We start from the raw sequence: 17,404 nt of genomic DNA on the forward strand, positions 1-17,404 counted from the left end.
GTACCATCTCACCTGTGTGGCATTATTCCATTTTTATTGTTTATGTATAAATTGTGAGTGTTTGTATTTTTAACGTTATGCTACAGTTTTCATAGAGCAAATGTTTCTCTGTCCATGTTCGTGTTTGTGTTGCACACAGTTAAGGTTTCTAGAAGTGCTGACTCTGAGCAGTCGCCGCCAGTTTTTCTATTCATGACTGTGTTTCTGCTTTTTTGTGCCTTTCAGGGTGTAATACATTGCATAGTGGAGACAGGAAAACTGGGACCTTTGGCCTTTTATAAGGTAAAACCATCACCCCGAATTACTCTGACTTGTTTGTCAATGAATGTAATGTGTTACGGCCATGTCACTTCACACGACTTTTCCAGCGATTTCCAGTCATGGACTTCATTTGCGTAATCTTAGCAGGCAGTCGTGGCGTGCTCCAGTAAACTCCAGCTGTCAAGTTTGACATGCCCAGTGACTCAGTCAGACCAGTCTGCGACTAGCCCTGACAAATCCACTTTGACTTCGTCTTAAGTAGCAGAGGCGGGCTTGTGTGCGTGTGAGCGCGGACAACCAATGATCGCCCACCTGTGAGTGCAATCCATATCTCTCTATTGTAATAAAAAAAATCTTGGGTCGAGACATGATCTTCTCGGAAGACACTTTAACGTCCCGCGAGACAAGCCAGTGAGACAAAAGGACAACTGCTGTGCAGGCTTTTAAATGACTGACGCGCAGTGGGACAAGCAGAACACGCAGCTCGGCAGCAGCAAGCCAGCAGATGATCCGTCCGCATCACCTTAGCGTGCGTTTAGACCCCCTTCACAACATGAGCGGCAGAGATGTGAAGTGGCTGGTGCGTAGCGCGCCCCGGGTGGGAAAGCAAAGCGGGCGGGTGGGAAAGCAAAGCGGGCGGGTGGCAAAGCCCCTTAGTAATCAATAAGGATTGTGGGCCTTAAAAACAGGAGAGAGGCTCATCTGTCTGATGTCTCGTGTTTTATGTACCTCAACATAATGGGGGGGCTGAGATTGCAGCTGAACGTGCTGTAACTGCAAAGATTTGGCACGGGCTCAGGCTCCATCAGGCAGGCAATGTGGCATAATGGGTAAGACATTTGGACTTCCAACCCCAAGGTTGTGGGTTCAAGTCCAGCTACTAACACTGTGTGACCATGAGCTGGTCACTTCACCTGCCTGTGTTCCAATTGGAAAAACAAATACATTTCTTTATTTAGTTGTATCTCAGATATTATAAGTCGCAGTGGATGAAGGTGTCAGCCAAATAATAAGTAATTAAAATAACAGTTATTTGCGGTCCAAAACAATGGTGGAGCTTGCAATACCTGCAAAATGTGAAACCGTGCTGCAAAGTTCTCACGCAGTCATGTAGCGGTCACAAGGACACTAAGATTCACACTGTCCAAAGACCGAGATTTGTTTATTTTATTATGGGCACTGCAGGAACACCCTCTGCCTTGACCTGACGCACACACACACACACACAGACACAGATAAGTGGTTCAAAGACTTGATAAATTATTAAACATATAATAAAGATAATAAAGTATATATTCAACTAATAAAGAAGGAAAAAAAATATTATTAAATAAACGGCACATGTGCAAAAGTCCTCCCAGTTTCCCCGCCGGCAATAATTATTTACACACATGAAACAGAACAAAACAACAGACACTAACAGTAAAGTCCAAACACAGTCCAGGACAGCAGGCGCAGATGACAATGGAGTGTGGAATGACAATCCCAGTGAACTACCCTCTGAAAGAAATGTAAAGTTTTGTCCTACCAGGTTCCAGTTGTAGTGAGAAGTTTGGGTGTGCTCCGCAGACAAAGAGGTACCCACCCTTGACAAAATCACATAGATAAGCAGGCACTTTGAGGTACATACATCCAGATAGAATCTGAAGTTCACAGTGGTTGAGTTGTAATTCAATTGTGTGTGTGAGGCTTAAAAACAAATGCTACAACTTACAAGTCAACCACCGTGGATTACAGTTGATCACAATCTCCTCAGCATCTTTTTGGCTCCCTTTTGAAGAGTCTGCTTAATTACCCTCCTTCCCAGCAACCCCTGCACCCTCTGAATTTGCCAGCTTAATTATCCTCCTTCCCAGCAACCCCTGCACCCTCTGAATTTGCCCAATGGTGTAGCTCTGCCAGGGCTGCTGGGAGTTGTAGGCAATTTTAAGCAATGCTGCTACAAGTTTGACATGAGCCTGTGATTCCTAGTTACGTAATCTGACATACCCCAGCAGCAAAATGAGCAGTTGGCAGTTTGACATCCCCTCCAACCAGAAGTCGTGTAATGTGACATCGGCTTTAGTCTGCCTGTTGGCTGCCATAGAGTAGAAGAGTAAACGTTTTATTCTTTTCTTTCATTATTTTCTGACTTCTCTTCACTACAGGGCTTTGTTCCTGCTGCAATTCGACTTGTCCCACACACGATCCTCACATTTGTCTTTCTTGAACAACTTCGAAAGAACTTTGGGATCAAAGTTATAGCATGATGTTTTGGGGGAGGGGGACCCAGCATGGAGAGTCGGCACTTCCCACCTTTCCAATTTGTGGAGAGCAGCGACAGACGAAAAGAAACGGACGACGGAGTCATGTCCTTTGTCAATCAAGTTTGCAGCCTTTAATTATAAAAATGAAATACAATTCCAGTGTACTTAGTTAGGGGAGTAATTCTAATTGATAGTTTTATGCTGAATCTTAATATATTGTAATGAAAAGATTTTGATTTATTGTCATTTTGATTTAACACACTAAATGTGGTGTCTTTTTCATTTAGGGAGACAAAAAATAAGACGTTTTAGTTTATAGCTTAGCAGTATCACTCTTTCTTAAACAAACGAGCAGTTGAATGAATTTGTGTAATGTGTGTCCTGAATGAGGTCATTTGTCACCACTGTATCTCACTGCAGGCCACAAAGCAGTAAAGGGGCATTTTAGTGGCATTTTCAACTTTAATTAGTCACAGTCACTTGTGTTAGTTTAAATGGGGGCCCTTTGTCCACTTACACTAAGGACAGTTCTGGGTTGCCTCCAGATGGAGACGGCTGGCTTTATATGGTTGTCTGGAATCATACAAACCTTGAAAGGGGCATTAATTCACCTGTTATTTTTATTTTTTATTATTTTTATTTTTTACTTTTGGTGTTTTCCTTACTGGTCTGTAGACTCGAGACCCCACCAAGTATGTGCACGTTTACACTGTTTTCTGTGATTTGTACGTTTTCTTCTGTAGTATGGCCAATTAAAACAGATCTTGAGGTTTTCTAGAGGATGAATTACTTGGGGAGTTGGTGCTTAGTATAAAACTGGAAGTGGGCAACGATGTAACCAGAAGTGCCTTAAAGCCAGGAGTGTTCAGTCTGAATGCCCACTCTGGTGTCGCTTTACATAAAGTGTATAGATAGAAATGTGAAAAATGTCAAACATAAGACTGGCACTTATTCAGAAACACTGAACTAGTAGAGACAGAGTCTTCTTAATTCTACTGTATTGTTTGTAACTGTGTAATTTGTATTAATCAGGCTGCCAAGGTGTGGATCACCAGTCTGGGGGGGTTTACCTAGTGTTTTTTTGGGCCGGTACATCGACCTTAATGGTTGAACGAGTGTTGCATATTCTACTTTTTTGTGTTTACAGGAGACAGCCAATATCTTTAATAAATACTGAGTGTGAGATGAACTTTCTGGTGGAATGGCAGGAGGTGCCAGTTCTGCCAGAGACCTTAAAGGTTATGATTAAAGGTACCCACTTTATAAGAAGTAAAGGGTATCATTACATCAGTCACCATTGTTGATGGTTTCTGATTGAGGAAAATTGTGACCGTTTTTGCTTTTCAAATTCTCTTAAAATAATGTACTCTCGTTTTGTGAAGCTTCCTGCCAGTATTGTAAACCCCTTCCTTTTGCCCGAATGTAGGTGTCCGCTGAATTACTCGGATTTTTGGATTGTCACTTGAGCTTACCTGTTTAGGAATTGCACAAAGCTTAGATGGGAGGTTGATATGCCCTCAACCCAAAATTACACCATTGTGGTGCGTACAATTCGCCTGGCTGCTGCCGCCATGAGATCCTTCCAGAAGCTTTTGGTACAGAGCGGAAGGTCCAAGTCAGCCTGAAGGTCAGAATCAATCAAACCTTCATTTTACTTGTGTGGCTCAGAATCCTGCACCCTGCTACCCTCCAGTCGTTTCATATGTAGTCCCAGTGTAAGATACTCCATGTCAGCTTCTTCTTTTGGCTGCTCCCATTTAGGGGTCGTCACAGTGAATCATCTGTCTCCGTCTGTCCCCTGTCTTTTATCTCATTTTCTGGCTCACCGACTGCCTTCATGTCCTCCCTCGCCACATCCATAAACCTCCTCTTTGGCCTTCCTCTTTTCCTCTTGCCTGGCGGTTCCATCCTCAACGTTCTCCGGTGTACCCATCATCTATTCTTTACATGTGCCCAAACCATCTCAATCTCAATTTGTGACCACACTGTCATACCTGTGTTGTCCCTCTGATGTACTCATTCCTAATCCTGTCTACCCTTGTTATTCCAAACGAAAATCGTAGCATCTTCAACTCTGCCACTTCCTGCTCTGCCTCCTGTCTTTTTGTCATTCCCAACGTCTCCAAACCATACAACACAGCTGGCGTCACTACCGTTTTTTAGACCTATTACAAATCACTCCTGCCACTCTTCTTCACCAGTCCTCCCTGCCTGCTCTCTCTTCGTCACTTCACTGCATGTGTGGCCTTATGAGGTCGCTGCCTCTACAGGGTTACCGTCCACTGTAGCCACTACTGACACCACCGCCACACTGTTTGGTTACGTTGGCTGACTGAGTAATTCTACCCAAAGCCACGGAGCATTAGTATGCACAGTTGACCAGCAGGCAGAGAGATGTGCACCAGAGGGCTGAAAAAGGCCTCCAGGCAACCCAAGGTGCACCAGGGATCCAAGAAATTGCAGATCTGGAATGGAGGCTTGCCTTTGGCACAATCGGCCACCAAAGCTCATGCATTTTGATCGATTGTGGCCTTCATAACAGAGCTATGACATATGTAGGCCCCAATTAAAATACAGGGTGAGTCAAAATTATGTTAACATTTGAAAGACAGAAACAATTTATTCACAAAACATACTTCACATGTGCAAGATGATTTACAGGAATGTCTCGACCTGTTTGCCATCACGTTCAACACACACAAACCAATAAGCAACAGTACCATTTAAAGCCCGGACACACATTTCGTGGGGAATAGATGATACCACAGTCTGTGTTCTGTCCTTCAGGTCATTGATATCACAAACTTTGTGGCTATCCACGCGTTCCTTCACCATACCCCATAACCAGAAATCACAGAGTGTCAAATCAGGGGAGTGTGGAGGCCATGGCAATGGTCCACTATGACCTATCCATCGACCTGGAAAGGTGTGGCCGAGATAAAAAGAATCCATTCATGTTAACATAATTTTGACTCACCCTGCATATCACATTCCTGCTGGGTTACAAAAATAAGAGAAATTCACTAAGGAGGCCTTTAGACTGCACACGGCTGGCTGGTCAGGTCACTACGTCACAAAAGAGACGCAGCAGCTGTCCATGCAAGGATTGAAGGGCAAGTCTTACTCTGACCGCTTAAGGGAGTTTGACCGTCTGCATGGCGACCTCAAGTAGGCATTCATAAAGCTGAGCCAGGGATTCCTTTCAGTTCAAACAGTGAATCACTCACTTGGGGACATCTAATAAGAGATTAAGGAGAAGGGTTTAGGGGTATTTAGTATTTTAAAATGGAGAACCAGGGAGCACTTCTTCATGTGGAAACCTGGACAACTTTTTAAACGTATCTGGCTGAGATAGTTAGACAGATGGAGGAGCGTAAGGCGCTGAACGCTCTCCTCTCTTTTTTTTTTTTTTTTTTCGTCTGACATCTTGTGGTCTTTGCTCCATTTATTGGCTTCTTCTAAACTTGGCAAGATGAAAACGTAGCAGGCTCTCCATCATCTTTGCACTGCCAGATTGAAAGCAGAGCGCCACTACTAAATGGTTGGGTCCAATGTGTTGTCGGATTGTTAATACTTCATATTGAAATGCGAGATGCCTTTGTTACATCCAGAGCTGTGCAGCGACAGACATAACACAAGCGAACTAGAGCCCAAGTGGCGTGGCATCGTGTTTGTGCCAAGGAACAGCAGACCAGAAAACCAGGAGAGTCCGTCCATTCATTTTCTAAACTTTCTCATTCCCTTCTCGGTCCTTTTACACATTTTAATTGTTGATGTCATCCCTCAGAATCTTTTTTTTTTTTTTTAAGTCATTATTCACTCTGCCAGCGCAGAGTAAACTTAGCCCAGCAAATGTGAATTTAAACGCTCCCCTTCATTTGCACTCACGTGTTCCGTTAAGGATCGTGCGGTAAAAACGAGATCAGATGTGTCTTGGCTCTATCCACCAAATGAATCAGAAGGAATTGGGCTCCTTACCAGCTCTTTGAAAACTCACATCCATGCATTTCCAGTTTTCAATTTAATCTGGCAGACCAGTGGGCCACGTGCCGTCATCGGGAGCCACGATGGTTTCCTTATTCCAGCTGTGTCCCGACTTGGCGTCTGTTTCCTTTCTGCTGTAAGCCAAAGTTAACAGAATCCGCTTCTTCCATAACGGCCAGATTTTTGAGTTTAATGAGCTCCGATTGTCACTTAAATTCCGACCCACTTCAACGGTTACTTCTTGTGCTTGTTATTGACATCGCATCCCGGCCTTGCTTTTCCTTGGTCTCCCATCTGTCCCCTCTTTCATTAACTTTTTTTTTGTTCATCTATGGACAGACAATTCACAGCATGATGATTCCAAAAGGAAGAAGACCTGATGAATGTCATGCCCCCTCTATAAAGAGAGAATGTTTTTTAGCAGATGTCCGGCACTTGTCCCTGGAGCTAAGACCTGATATACCTTAGAAGTTTTGATGACACTGAACTGCTATCCTACGCCCCCCTGCGGTATCTTGGCTCGTCCACCAGTTTACTGTATTTGCAGAGCAGGGTTTGATAATAGTGTGATACGATGCCCCTCACTGTACACCGACAACGTTTGATGGCCCACTTCACCCAGGGTGCTGCCATCACAAGGCGCTGCGGCTTCCATTATGATGCACATTTAACCATAAAAGTGATAACCGCTTCACTCGCAAACCTGAAAACTCCTTCCTGGGGGGCTTGATTTGGAATGAGTGCAGATTTGGTGGTTTTTTAAAAGTTTTGCACAGCACAGAAAATGAATTTTGAAGACTGACAGTATTTCTGCTTTTCTTTGTACAGTATGCACACTTACGCCATGTTAGCTAACAGGATTTCTGCGGATTACCTTAGGATCGTTGCTTCCATGAATTCTGGACGTTTACGGTACGAGACCCCTCGGAAGGTTCTTTTCTCTCAGCTTTTTGAGGTAACGTCATGGAGAAGTGATGAAGGCAAGTGCCTTTTGGTTTACGTGTGCCATAATGATTGTTCCTGCCATCATATTTACCTATGAATTTATAATTCGTTGTATTTCAATGGACATAATTGCTTTTTAGCTCGCCGGTGGTTTAAATTATTTTCTCATTATCCTCATCCTCACCCCTTTTCCTGGCCATTTTCCCCAATTTTCCCAGTGTTATAGTCCAGGTGTATTGTGGAGAGGACCAGGACGTCTCGCCCTGTTCTGTGAATGGAGCAGCTTCTGAATTCTGTCCGGCTCATTTCCGTGTTTCTAATATCCGGTTGAGCTTCCTCCCACCCCCAGCATGCCTGAACTGTTGCAGACGTTACACCCAAACCTTTTTTCCTCCACTCTTCATGGTCCTGGACATCCTTTAGTTGTTAGTTCCATTCTTTTCTTATCATCTGGTACCACCTCCATCGGCGTCTCCTTTGGTTCTCCGATAGGCCTCGTCCACCTCCATCTTGGTGCAACTCTTTGGCTAATCAGTCCACTTGGTCTGTTTCTCCTTTAACCTCCGCACCACGTCTCTCTCTTGTCTCGCTTACTGTTCTTCATCCATCATCCTTAACAAGGAACTCTCTCTTAGGGGGTCTTCACCCCCTGCCTTCAGCCCTTCCAGTAAATCAGAGCCTGTGTTAGGCCATTCAGATCCTAAAGCAATGTTGTATTCTCTATTCTATTCCTGGCATAGTTTTACCCGTTCAAATTTTGGATATAAATGTCTGACGCCGTTCTTGTGGCTTTTTATAAAATGTGATGCATATTTTTCTATCGGCTGTATGGTTGTGTTTTGTCTGACGAGGAACTAGTTTGAGTTTTACAGACTCGATGTAACACAGTGTTTGACGGTTTATGGTTTTATTTCATCAAAATGAAAGAATGTTGGCTCGTATGGGAGGTAAAGTAATACCAAGGGAGTGAGTGAGTGCCTGTGGACTTATGGCTGTCACGGAGCACTCATTACCTGCATCTGAAAGGCTGACTTTTATTCCAGTAATCTCGTGTTCTTTACGTGATCATTCGGTATGCAGCTCTAGTACAGCAGCCAGATGGCTTATCTTTCTCTGGGCCTTGATGTTTCATTAGATTACATTAAATGGACTTTATTATTCCTGCAAGGTAATTCAAATATGGGTGTAAGCCAAAAAAAATAAACCACTTCAAATGATTGAGATGTGCAATCAAAACGTTGAGCACAGACGATGAGTTCATTGACATGCACATGCAGAACTGGGATAAGGTTAGTAACCCGGTTAAGGCAGAAACCTGGTGTCTTAAACACCCCTATTTACACACGCAAGTCCAATTATGGGAAAGCACTCTAAAAGAAAAAAATTAATTAGACAACATCAATGGCTGCCATGAACCCGAAACCAAGCATGGGGGCCTGTGTCTCCCAAGATTGTGCTGCTAAACTTAACACTGTACGATCAGGTCATCAACATACATTTATCAATTTCTGAAATGTGGTGGGAGATGGAATAATGTGATCACCTGAGTATTTGCCTCAGGAAATGTATCCACCGTTTTGCATCTGGGGCTGCAGGATGCGTGTGCAAAGCAAAGATGTACTCAGTTTAATGGAGTGCAACGGACATGCACTGTAATAAAGCACGCAACAAATCGAAAAGAGTTGGGGATCCACCCGGTATATTGTGCAGTATGAAAGAGTAGTCTATAGAGACTGATCTCTATATAATGTTCCTGGATCTCTAAAACTGGGACTGATGGCAAGTGACCACAGCGCCGGCTTTTATAGCAGAGGAAGAGGAAGGACATGTTTGTAGGAAGGAAGTGGTGTGAGGTCATCTGAAAGTGCCCGTAGTGATGTCATCAGCGGTTTATGTGGTCTTTTCTTCCTGAGTTTTGTATAGAGAGAGGAGAAAAAGCATTAATACTCAACGGCAACCCCTGGTCTTGCATCTCAGTGCCCAGGTTTGAGCCATCTGCGACAGCACGGAATGCAAAATTTCTTAACTGCAACCCAGTTAAGGGATTACACGGCCGCATAACCGGGTTACTCGCCGAAAACTCTACGTGTGTTAAACCGGTTTCTCAGAGCCTCATATCCTGGTGACTGTAACCGGAATAAAGGGTATACATGGCGTGATTGAAACTGCGTTTCTGTGAATAACCGGGTTATTAAAACGCATGGAAACGGGCTAAATTTAATCCTTGAGCCCACGTGTGTCGTGTGACTTGAAGTTCTACTCCTTTTTGCTTTGTTAAGCCGTTGTGAGGTGTGCTAAGTAAAATGTACAATAAAAATAAAAGATTGGTCATAATGAGCGGAAATTAACCAGATGAAACTCTCGAATCGTTGAAAAACGTTACTGATGACTGAGTTGAAAAGGTGGTTTCTTAAATAACAATAAAAAGAAGTTTGTAGCATACAAGAAAAATTCAGTGGGTCATTAAATCGTCTTTTGATAATGGATTTAGTTTAACCCATGGACTTGCACCTTCTGCAGGACACCATCTTGTTTCTCCTATTGCTTATTTTATAGAGGGTGAGTCAAAATGAAGTACCACATTTCTCGAGGTCATTGCGCGAGGTACAGGCAGCCAAGTGGGTTGGGGTGGGGGTCCTTTGATAGGAAATCCCGTGTAGTTTTCAGTCGGCAACCGTGCTTCTGCTGTCGATGCATTCTTCAAAAACAATGAATCATCACTACACAACGCGCCTTCTAATAATGGTGACATCCCAAATTGGAATGCAGCGACGAGGCCCATTTCCATTTGAATAGTTGCATAAATAAGCAAAACTTTCGCTATTGGGTTTAAACAAACCCTGATGAACTTCATCAGAGACCCCTGCACAATGAGCGTCTTATAGTTTGATGCACCATTGCATAATTTGGTGTTTTAGGCCCTAAGTTGTTTGAGGAGAGGGGAGCAACGATCACCATCACTTCAGAACGTTACATGGAAATGCTGGAGAACTTTTTGGGGCCCAGCTGGAAGAAATGGATGGGGTGGATGCCTGGTTTCAACAGGATGGAGCGACAGCTCATACGGTGCGGAGATCCAAGCAAGTTTTGCAGGGTATGTTTCCGGGGAAGCTGATCTCCCTGCACAGCGATGTTGGTGGCCTTCACGCTCACCTGGTCTTGCTCTGTGCGATTTCTATCTCAAGTTAAAGGTATACACACACACTGACCTCAACACCTTGAAGCTCTTAAGGCTGCTATTCGCCACAAAATCAACAACAACATTTATTTATATAGCACATTTTCATACAAAAAAATGTAGCTCAAAGTGCAAATCACCGCTATTCCCCTTGAAATGGCCGAAAGAGTCATACGAGCGTTCAGAAATCATCTTGAAGAGTGTATCTCTAACGATGGCCACCATCTTGACGACATAATTTTTAAAACACAGTGAAAAAAATCTATTTTGTATCCCCTTTCTTGTGTCGTAATGTAATTTATTTTATCTTGTAGCATTTTTGTAGAATAAACGTTTGAAATGTGATACTTCCTTTTTGCTCACCCTGTATGTATTTGCCATCTTTCCGATACCAGCTGTCCTCTTTCCATTGACAGATTTGACTTTTTTTTGCTCGTAGGTTTATTTTATTTCAAGTGTGATGTCAGTTTTAAAAGCTGGTGATTATTCTCCTTGATGAGAACTCTTTCTTGAACTGCATAGAGTGATCAGAAGACATTTTGGGTTTGCATTAAGACCAGAAGGTGAAATTTAACAATAATAACAGGCCAAGATCCAAAGTCAAATACACCAAATAACCAAGCCAAAACACCAAACCAAAATCATCATCAAAAGCAGGAAGCACAGTAATCTTTAGTTACTGTGAAGCTGAAGCTAATTTCACGAAAAGCACAGTAATCTTTTACCAAGTAGCTAAGGCAACGAAACACGCCATCTTTTTGTGGACTCCGTAATCTCGGACAACCAGAAAATTCACAATGCTACCTTTTACACCATTGTGATGGAAGCGTCACAGACTTCTGGTCATCTCACATTTCAGCACTAACTGGAAAACAAAATGGTGTCTGAAAAGATGCAATTTATTTTTAACTTCTTTAAAACGTGGTTGAAATCAGAAAAAAAGTGCTAACTAAATAAGGAAAAAGTTTCATGAAAAAGATAGGAATTTTGTGGAAAAAATGTTGAAATCGAACCAGATCATCCCATTTATGGGAACTGGTCAACCAAAACCGCATCAAAGGCCAGCAGGAGGCTCACAGAGCACTTTCCGTAGTCCCGTCTGTCATTCAGCATATTGTTCAGTTATCTTGTGCTGGTTTGTTTCTTTGTGATGGTACTTACTGTGAAAGGCGCTATAAATGATTGGCGCAGATGATTAACAGCAGCGCCCTTCAGTGGGCTGTCTGATTACGGCTCATTAAAATCCAGTGATGTTCCTCTTGTCCAAAGATCTAAAACTTAACGTTAAGTGGAAAATATTGTTTCTGTGTGACGCCTGTGAGTCGAAAAAAAAAAAAATGACATCCTTGGCGTTTTTGTTCATCATCGTTTTAACTTTGAATTTTATTGCAGCAATTATCTGATGAATCATTCCAAGCTTTGATCCATAATGAGACATCATGTGTGCTTTAGTCACTCCTGGTTTGACTCCTCAGAGCATTCCAGACTTTTTACTTTTAATATTTTTGTGCAGTTTCTTCTTATAATGTTAGCCTAAAAAATGATAATAAAGTGTCATTAATTTGCAATCCAAATGTTTTCTGTAAGATTTATTATTCCCTTCCTCGACTGATGCAGACTTCTCATTGATATTCTTTGTTTGACACATTAACAATGAAAGAACGCATTTGAAAATTCCTGAAACGCACCCTGGATAAGGCTGCTATGGCGGCCTGGCTGAGGTGTCCTCAATTTAGGTGTCTGCTGCCGCTTGTGGAGTGGGGCTGGTGAACGTGGAGTGGGAGCTTTGGGTCAGGAGCTCCTTCACCGAGGAGACTCGAATTAAGCAGAGTGAACCCAAATGAACACCAGTTACCCTCCAAACTCTGATTAGGCCCAATTGATGTGATACATCTAATTAACCCGAATTAATGCCATTCTGACCCTAACGAACTCGAAATCAGATTAGGGCATTTACAACTCTAGTTTACTCTACTTCACAGAATCACAATCCAGATTGACTCTACTTAACTTTCCAAATTCTCATTAAAACTAATAAGTGTGGTTACTCCAACACAGGTTAATGGACAAATGACCCTAATTACCTCTCCAACTAACTCAAGTTAACCAAATTACACCCCTAATTAACTCTAGTTAACTTTCCAAACTCTGGTTAACACTAATTAGTGTGGTTAATCCAACACCAGTTAACGGACTCATGACCCTAATTAGCGCTTCACCTAATTAGTTTGATAAATCTAATTAATGGATTAATAACCCTAATTACCTCTCCAACTAACTCAAGTTAACCGAATTACACCCCTAATTAACTCTAGCTAACTTTAAAATTCTTAACACTAATTCATGTGACAAATCTAATTAATGGAATTGTGACCCTAATTAACTCCAGTCTGATTACCGTTCTTATAACTCTAGCAACCTCTACTCAACAGAGTAACACCCCTACTTAACTCCAGTTAACTTTCCAAACTCTGGTTAACATTAATAATTCTGATAACTCTAATTAATGTAAGCCTGACCCTAATTAGCTTTGGATTTAATTAATGTGATTACAATTCTAATTGACTCCGGTTAATGGAAACACACCAGCTGTAATACTAATTAATTGATTAACCCCTATATCCCCATATAAATGTACTTTTTATATAGGGGTACTCAAAGCACTTTATGTAGGCAGAGGGGGGCCACTTCAACCACCTCAAATGTGTGGCACCCCCTGGATGTTGCGACGGCAGCCATTTTTGCGCCAGTGCTCTCATCTCACCTTAGCTGTTAGGTGGTGAGACAGAGAGAGCCAATTAGAGACCAGGGATGAATGAGCAGACTGTGCTGGGCAATTTAGCCAGGACATCAGGATACACCTAATTAACCCTGGCTAATGGGATCATAGCCCTAATTAGCTCTCAGTCTAATTAATGTGGTGACTAGGGTTAATTAGAATTGTGAACAGAATTGCAATCGTAATAACTCCACATCTAATTAATATGATTACTACCCCAGTTAAAACATCCAGACCATGATCAACACTAATTAATGTGATAAATCAAATTAAGTGTAATTAATGTAATCCTACCACTAATTAGCTTTCTAGATCAAATCAGTAAGTAATCCCAGTGGACAGAATCACATCACTAGGTAAGTATGGCCAAGCCCTGATTAACCCTCATTAATGCTAATATGGCCCTAATTAGCACAATATCTAATGTGATTGCTGCTCTAATTAACCCAAGTTGATGGAATCAAAATCCCAGTTAACTTGATTCAAAGCCTAATTATTAACCCTCGTTAGTGTGATAACATCTCTGAGTAAGCCTGCTTAGCAGAATCATAATCCTGGTTAACTCTAAACTAACTGAATCCAGATGATAACTAACTATCCATCCATCCATCCATCCATTATCCAACCCGCTATATCCTAACTACAGGGTCACGGGGGTCTGCCGGAGCCAATCCCAGCCAACACAGGGCTCAAGGCAGGAAACAAACCCCAGGCAGGGCGCCAGCCCACCACAGATGATAACTATAATTAATTAATTAATAAGATTATGACCAGAGTTATCTTTTTCCAAACTCCAGTTGGATTCCAACCATCACAGCCCTAATTATCTTCAGATAATTAATGATGGCTCAAATCAAGTTAACACAATCACAATAAACTGTAGTTAGCGCAATGTTAAGTTAACAAACATAATTAACCCAAGTTAACCAGATCACAGTCTCCATTCCTTTCTGTTCGCTCGATCCAACCCTGTTGAGCCCATGAACTTCCACCATGTTTAACTAACCCTTGTTAATGGGTCTGGCTCTAATGATCTCTAGTTACCTGGATCCAAAACTCAATTCTGATTAGCCCAACTTAACTGGGATTTCAGCCCTAATTAACCCTAGTTAACGAGATCACAGTTGTAATCAATCCAAGATAACAGGATTCTGACCCAACTTCACAAGATCATCCTAATCCTTATTAACTCCAGTGAGCTAACATTGTAAACTCGATTGCCCAGAACTGTATGTCTTTCTGGAAACTCCACACAAGCTCGAAACTGAAAGACCAAGGGTGCAACCCCCTCAAACCCCCACTAATCGCACCTTTTCACATCTATTGGATCGTGGCTCTCCTATCGGAGATCTTCTTGCATTTGACTCTAATGGGAATTCCCACTCTGATCTGCACATTACGACGGAGTGGACTGCGGTACAATAAGTGCATTCTGCCGGCGCAGTGTTTGCTGCCAGGACCAATGACAGAAGGTTATGTCTGCAGCTGGCTGGGGGTGGGTTGGGGGGGGGGTCTGGCTGTGTTAGAATGCTATCGAGGAGATCCTGTCACTCATGGTGTGTCGAGAGACCATCATGTCTCTGGTGACTTATCCTATGAAGTCAGTAGATGGACTGGGAGAGCATGGGAGGATCATGGGGTCATGAGGTCACTGGAAAGGGGTGTGTGGCGCTCCTGATATCTCAATAAAAGGACGAAGGTCCAAGTCTTTAGAGTCCTGGTGATCCCTGTTTGTGAGACATGGATGCTATCAGTGACCTGAGGTGAAGACTGGACTCCTTCATGTGTGTCTCTTCAGACCGCTGGTTTGACTTTGTGTTGTTCATGGAGTCCCGAATGAGGCACATGACCTGCATTGTGAGGGAGGGTCGGTTACAGCACCACGGCCATGTGGCACGATTACCCGAGGGTGATCCGGCTCATAATTGAGTACCCGAGTGGCTGCACCAGGCCAAGGGAACGCCTACGTAACACCTGGCTGCGGCACATAGAGGGTCATTTCCGGAGGGTGGGCACTGGACTGCGTGTCTGCCTTGGGGGTTGCCCACCAGGATTCCGAGCTGTTTTGTCGTGTGGTGGGTACGGCAACGCGCTGTACCAGTGCATGCCCCCCAACCTGACCTGACCCAACTGACTACTGATGTCCGTTTCAGACTGAAAGATGCCTGATCATAACTGACACCTGACCCCTTCGATACCATCACTCGGCTAAGACTGAGCCTGAGTAGCACGTTCTTTCCAAACAGCCCTGGCAGAGCAGCTGTGGCCACTTGTGCCACTAATCCATCTAGCCCCCAAAGTGCAGTACCACTGTGACCCAATCGATTCTTGTGCTTCGAAAAATCATTCTTCTCTTGTGTTTGCCAGCTCTGGACCACTTCCTCCAGGTAGGTATCATCTTGTTCCAAAATCTAAATGAATGAACGTCAAAAGCATGGCATCAGTTTAATGATTGTGCATCTATCTATCTATCTATCTATCTATCTATCTATCTATCTATCTATCTATCTATCTATCTATCTATCTATCTATCTATCTATCTATCTTGCCTACTATTCAAAAATTAAAATCTGTCTGTCTGTCTATCTATATTATATAGTGCCGTTCTTTTCATATGTATCTTTCGTATAGGGCCTTTTCTATCATATAGTGCCTTACATGTCTAGCTTTTCTTTCTTTCTTTCTTTCTTTCTTTCTTTCTTTCTTTCTTTCTTTCTTTCTTTCTTTCTTTCTTTCTCTCTCTGCCATCGGGGGACTTCGTGTCCTCGTGTTCCGGTCATAACTGGCCATGACTTTCTGCCAGTTTACAGCAGTTAGCCTTTAGTCTGTGAACTTCTTCAAAGCTCTTCTTCCAGGCTGCTTTGCATCCATTCCTGTAAATTATACAGCAGGAGACAGCGTCACCTTTTTCAGTGACCCCTCATGTCATCAGGCGATTTAAGAAACAATAATGGGATTCCTTTTCAACCTTTGCAAATAAAAGTGCGGGCCCTCCTCGTATTGTGCCCTCGGAAACAATTAAACGACGACTTTGAGAGTTGCATAAAATGTCTGTGTAATTAGCTGTGCACTTCTTCTGCCCTGGCTGACATCCACGCCATCACTTAATGGGTGGCTGCAGTGACACGATGACACAACAGCACAAAAAGTCGCTTTGTCAATTTTCCCCTCCAGGTCAGCACACAGTTGGCAACAAAAGGCTTAAGTCAGAGGAAGGGGTCATCCCTTGAAAACCTACGCGGGTCGCTAAGTGACGCTGCTAATTGACAGCTGGCAGAGCCTCTCCATCTCACACAAGATGGACGACAAGTTGGACCGCTACAAAGAGAAGATGTAACTGCAGCTCTGTGCACTCATAAGGAAAACGAGCCCCCTACCCTGCAGTGTCTGGGATCCAACTGTAAGGACCGGAAGGACATCAGGTCACTACTCAGTTCTACACCATATGGCTTGTCTCTGCATGCTTAGTCACTTTTAGCCCACTTGTCTTCGTTCTCTCTCTGTCCCTCAAAGGAAATGTTTTTGTATGCATCCCATAATGACTCGCAGTATGTTACTCCTCATCCTAATGCACAGAAAACTATCAAATTGAGAAGGCACTGAGGCACAAGAGGCTCCACATAATCCTTTGTAGAGTTCACCTAATTCCAGAATATCCTACCGACTACGCCATCTCCTCGAGAAAAAAAAAAAGGCACCAGAGTGTCTCAGCAACTTTTGACGAGAAAACTTTGAACACTTTGGAGAAGTGGGCATTGAGACTGCTATCACAGCTCACTTGTTGTCTGCCAATCTATCATATGGTGCCCTTCCTGCCCATCCAATATGGCGTTTTTTAATGTCAATTAATGAGGGCCCTTCCTGTCTGTCTAATATATGGTGTCTCCTAATGTACTGCCCTTCATGTCTATTTAATATTGTGTTTTTCAGGTCTATTATATGGTGTCCTTCCTATCTATCTAATATCGCGACTTTAATATCTAGTGCCCAGCTTATTTATCTGTTGTGTAG

At 42.9% G+C, this 17,404-nt stretch overlaps 1 protein-coding gene across 1 annotated transcript in view; it reads left to right on the forward strand.

Moving 5' to 3' along the window:
* Positions 1–12,180, forward strand: part of slc25a10a (solute carrier family 25 member 10a) — a 67,086-nt gene extending 54,906 nt beyond the window's left edge. Inside the window, exons 10-11 of the mRNA XM_028818369.2 lie at positions 226–282; positions 2,409–12,180. Coding sequence (XP_028674202.1) covers positions 226–282; positions 2,409–2,510 — 159 coding nt within the window. The 3' untranslated portion in view covers positions 2,511–12,180. The remainder of the gene's footprint in view (positions 1–225; positions 283–2,408) is intronic.
* Positions 12,181–17,404: the final 5,224 nt, after the last annotated feature.

Source organism: Erpetoichthys calabaricus, chromosome 14 (genome assembly GCF_900747795.2).
Source record: "Erpetoichthys calabaricus chromosome 14, fErpCal1.3, whole genome shotgun sequence".
Lineage (NCBI taxonomy): Eukaryota > Metazoa > Chordata > Cladistia > Polypteriformes > Polypteridae > Erpetoichthys > Erpetoichthys calabaricus.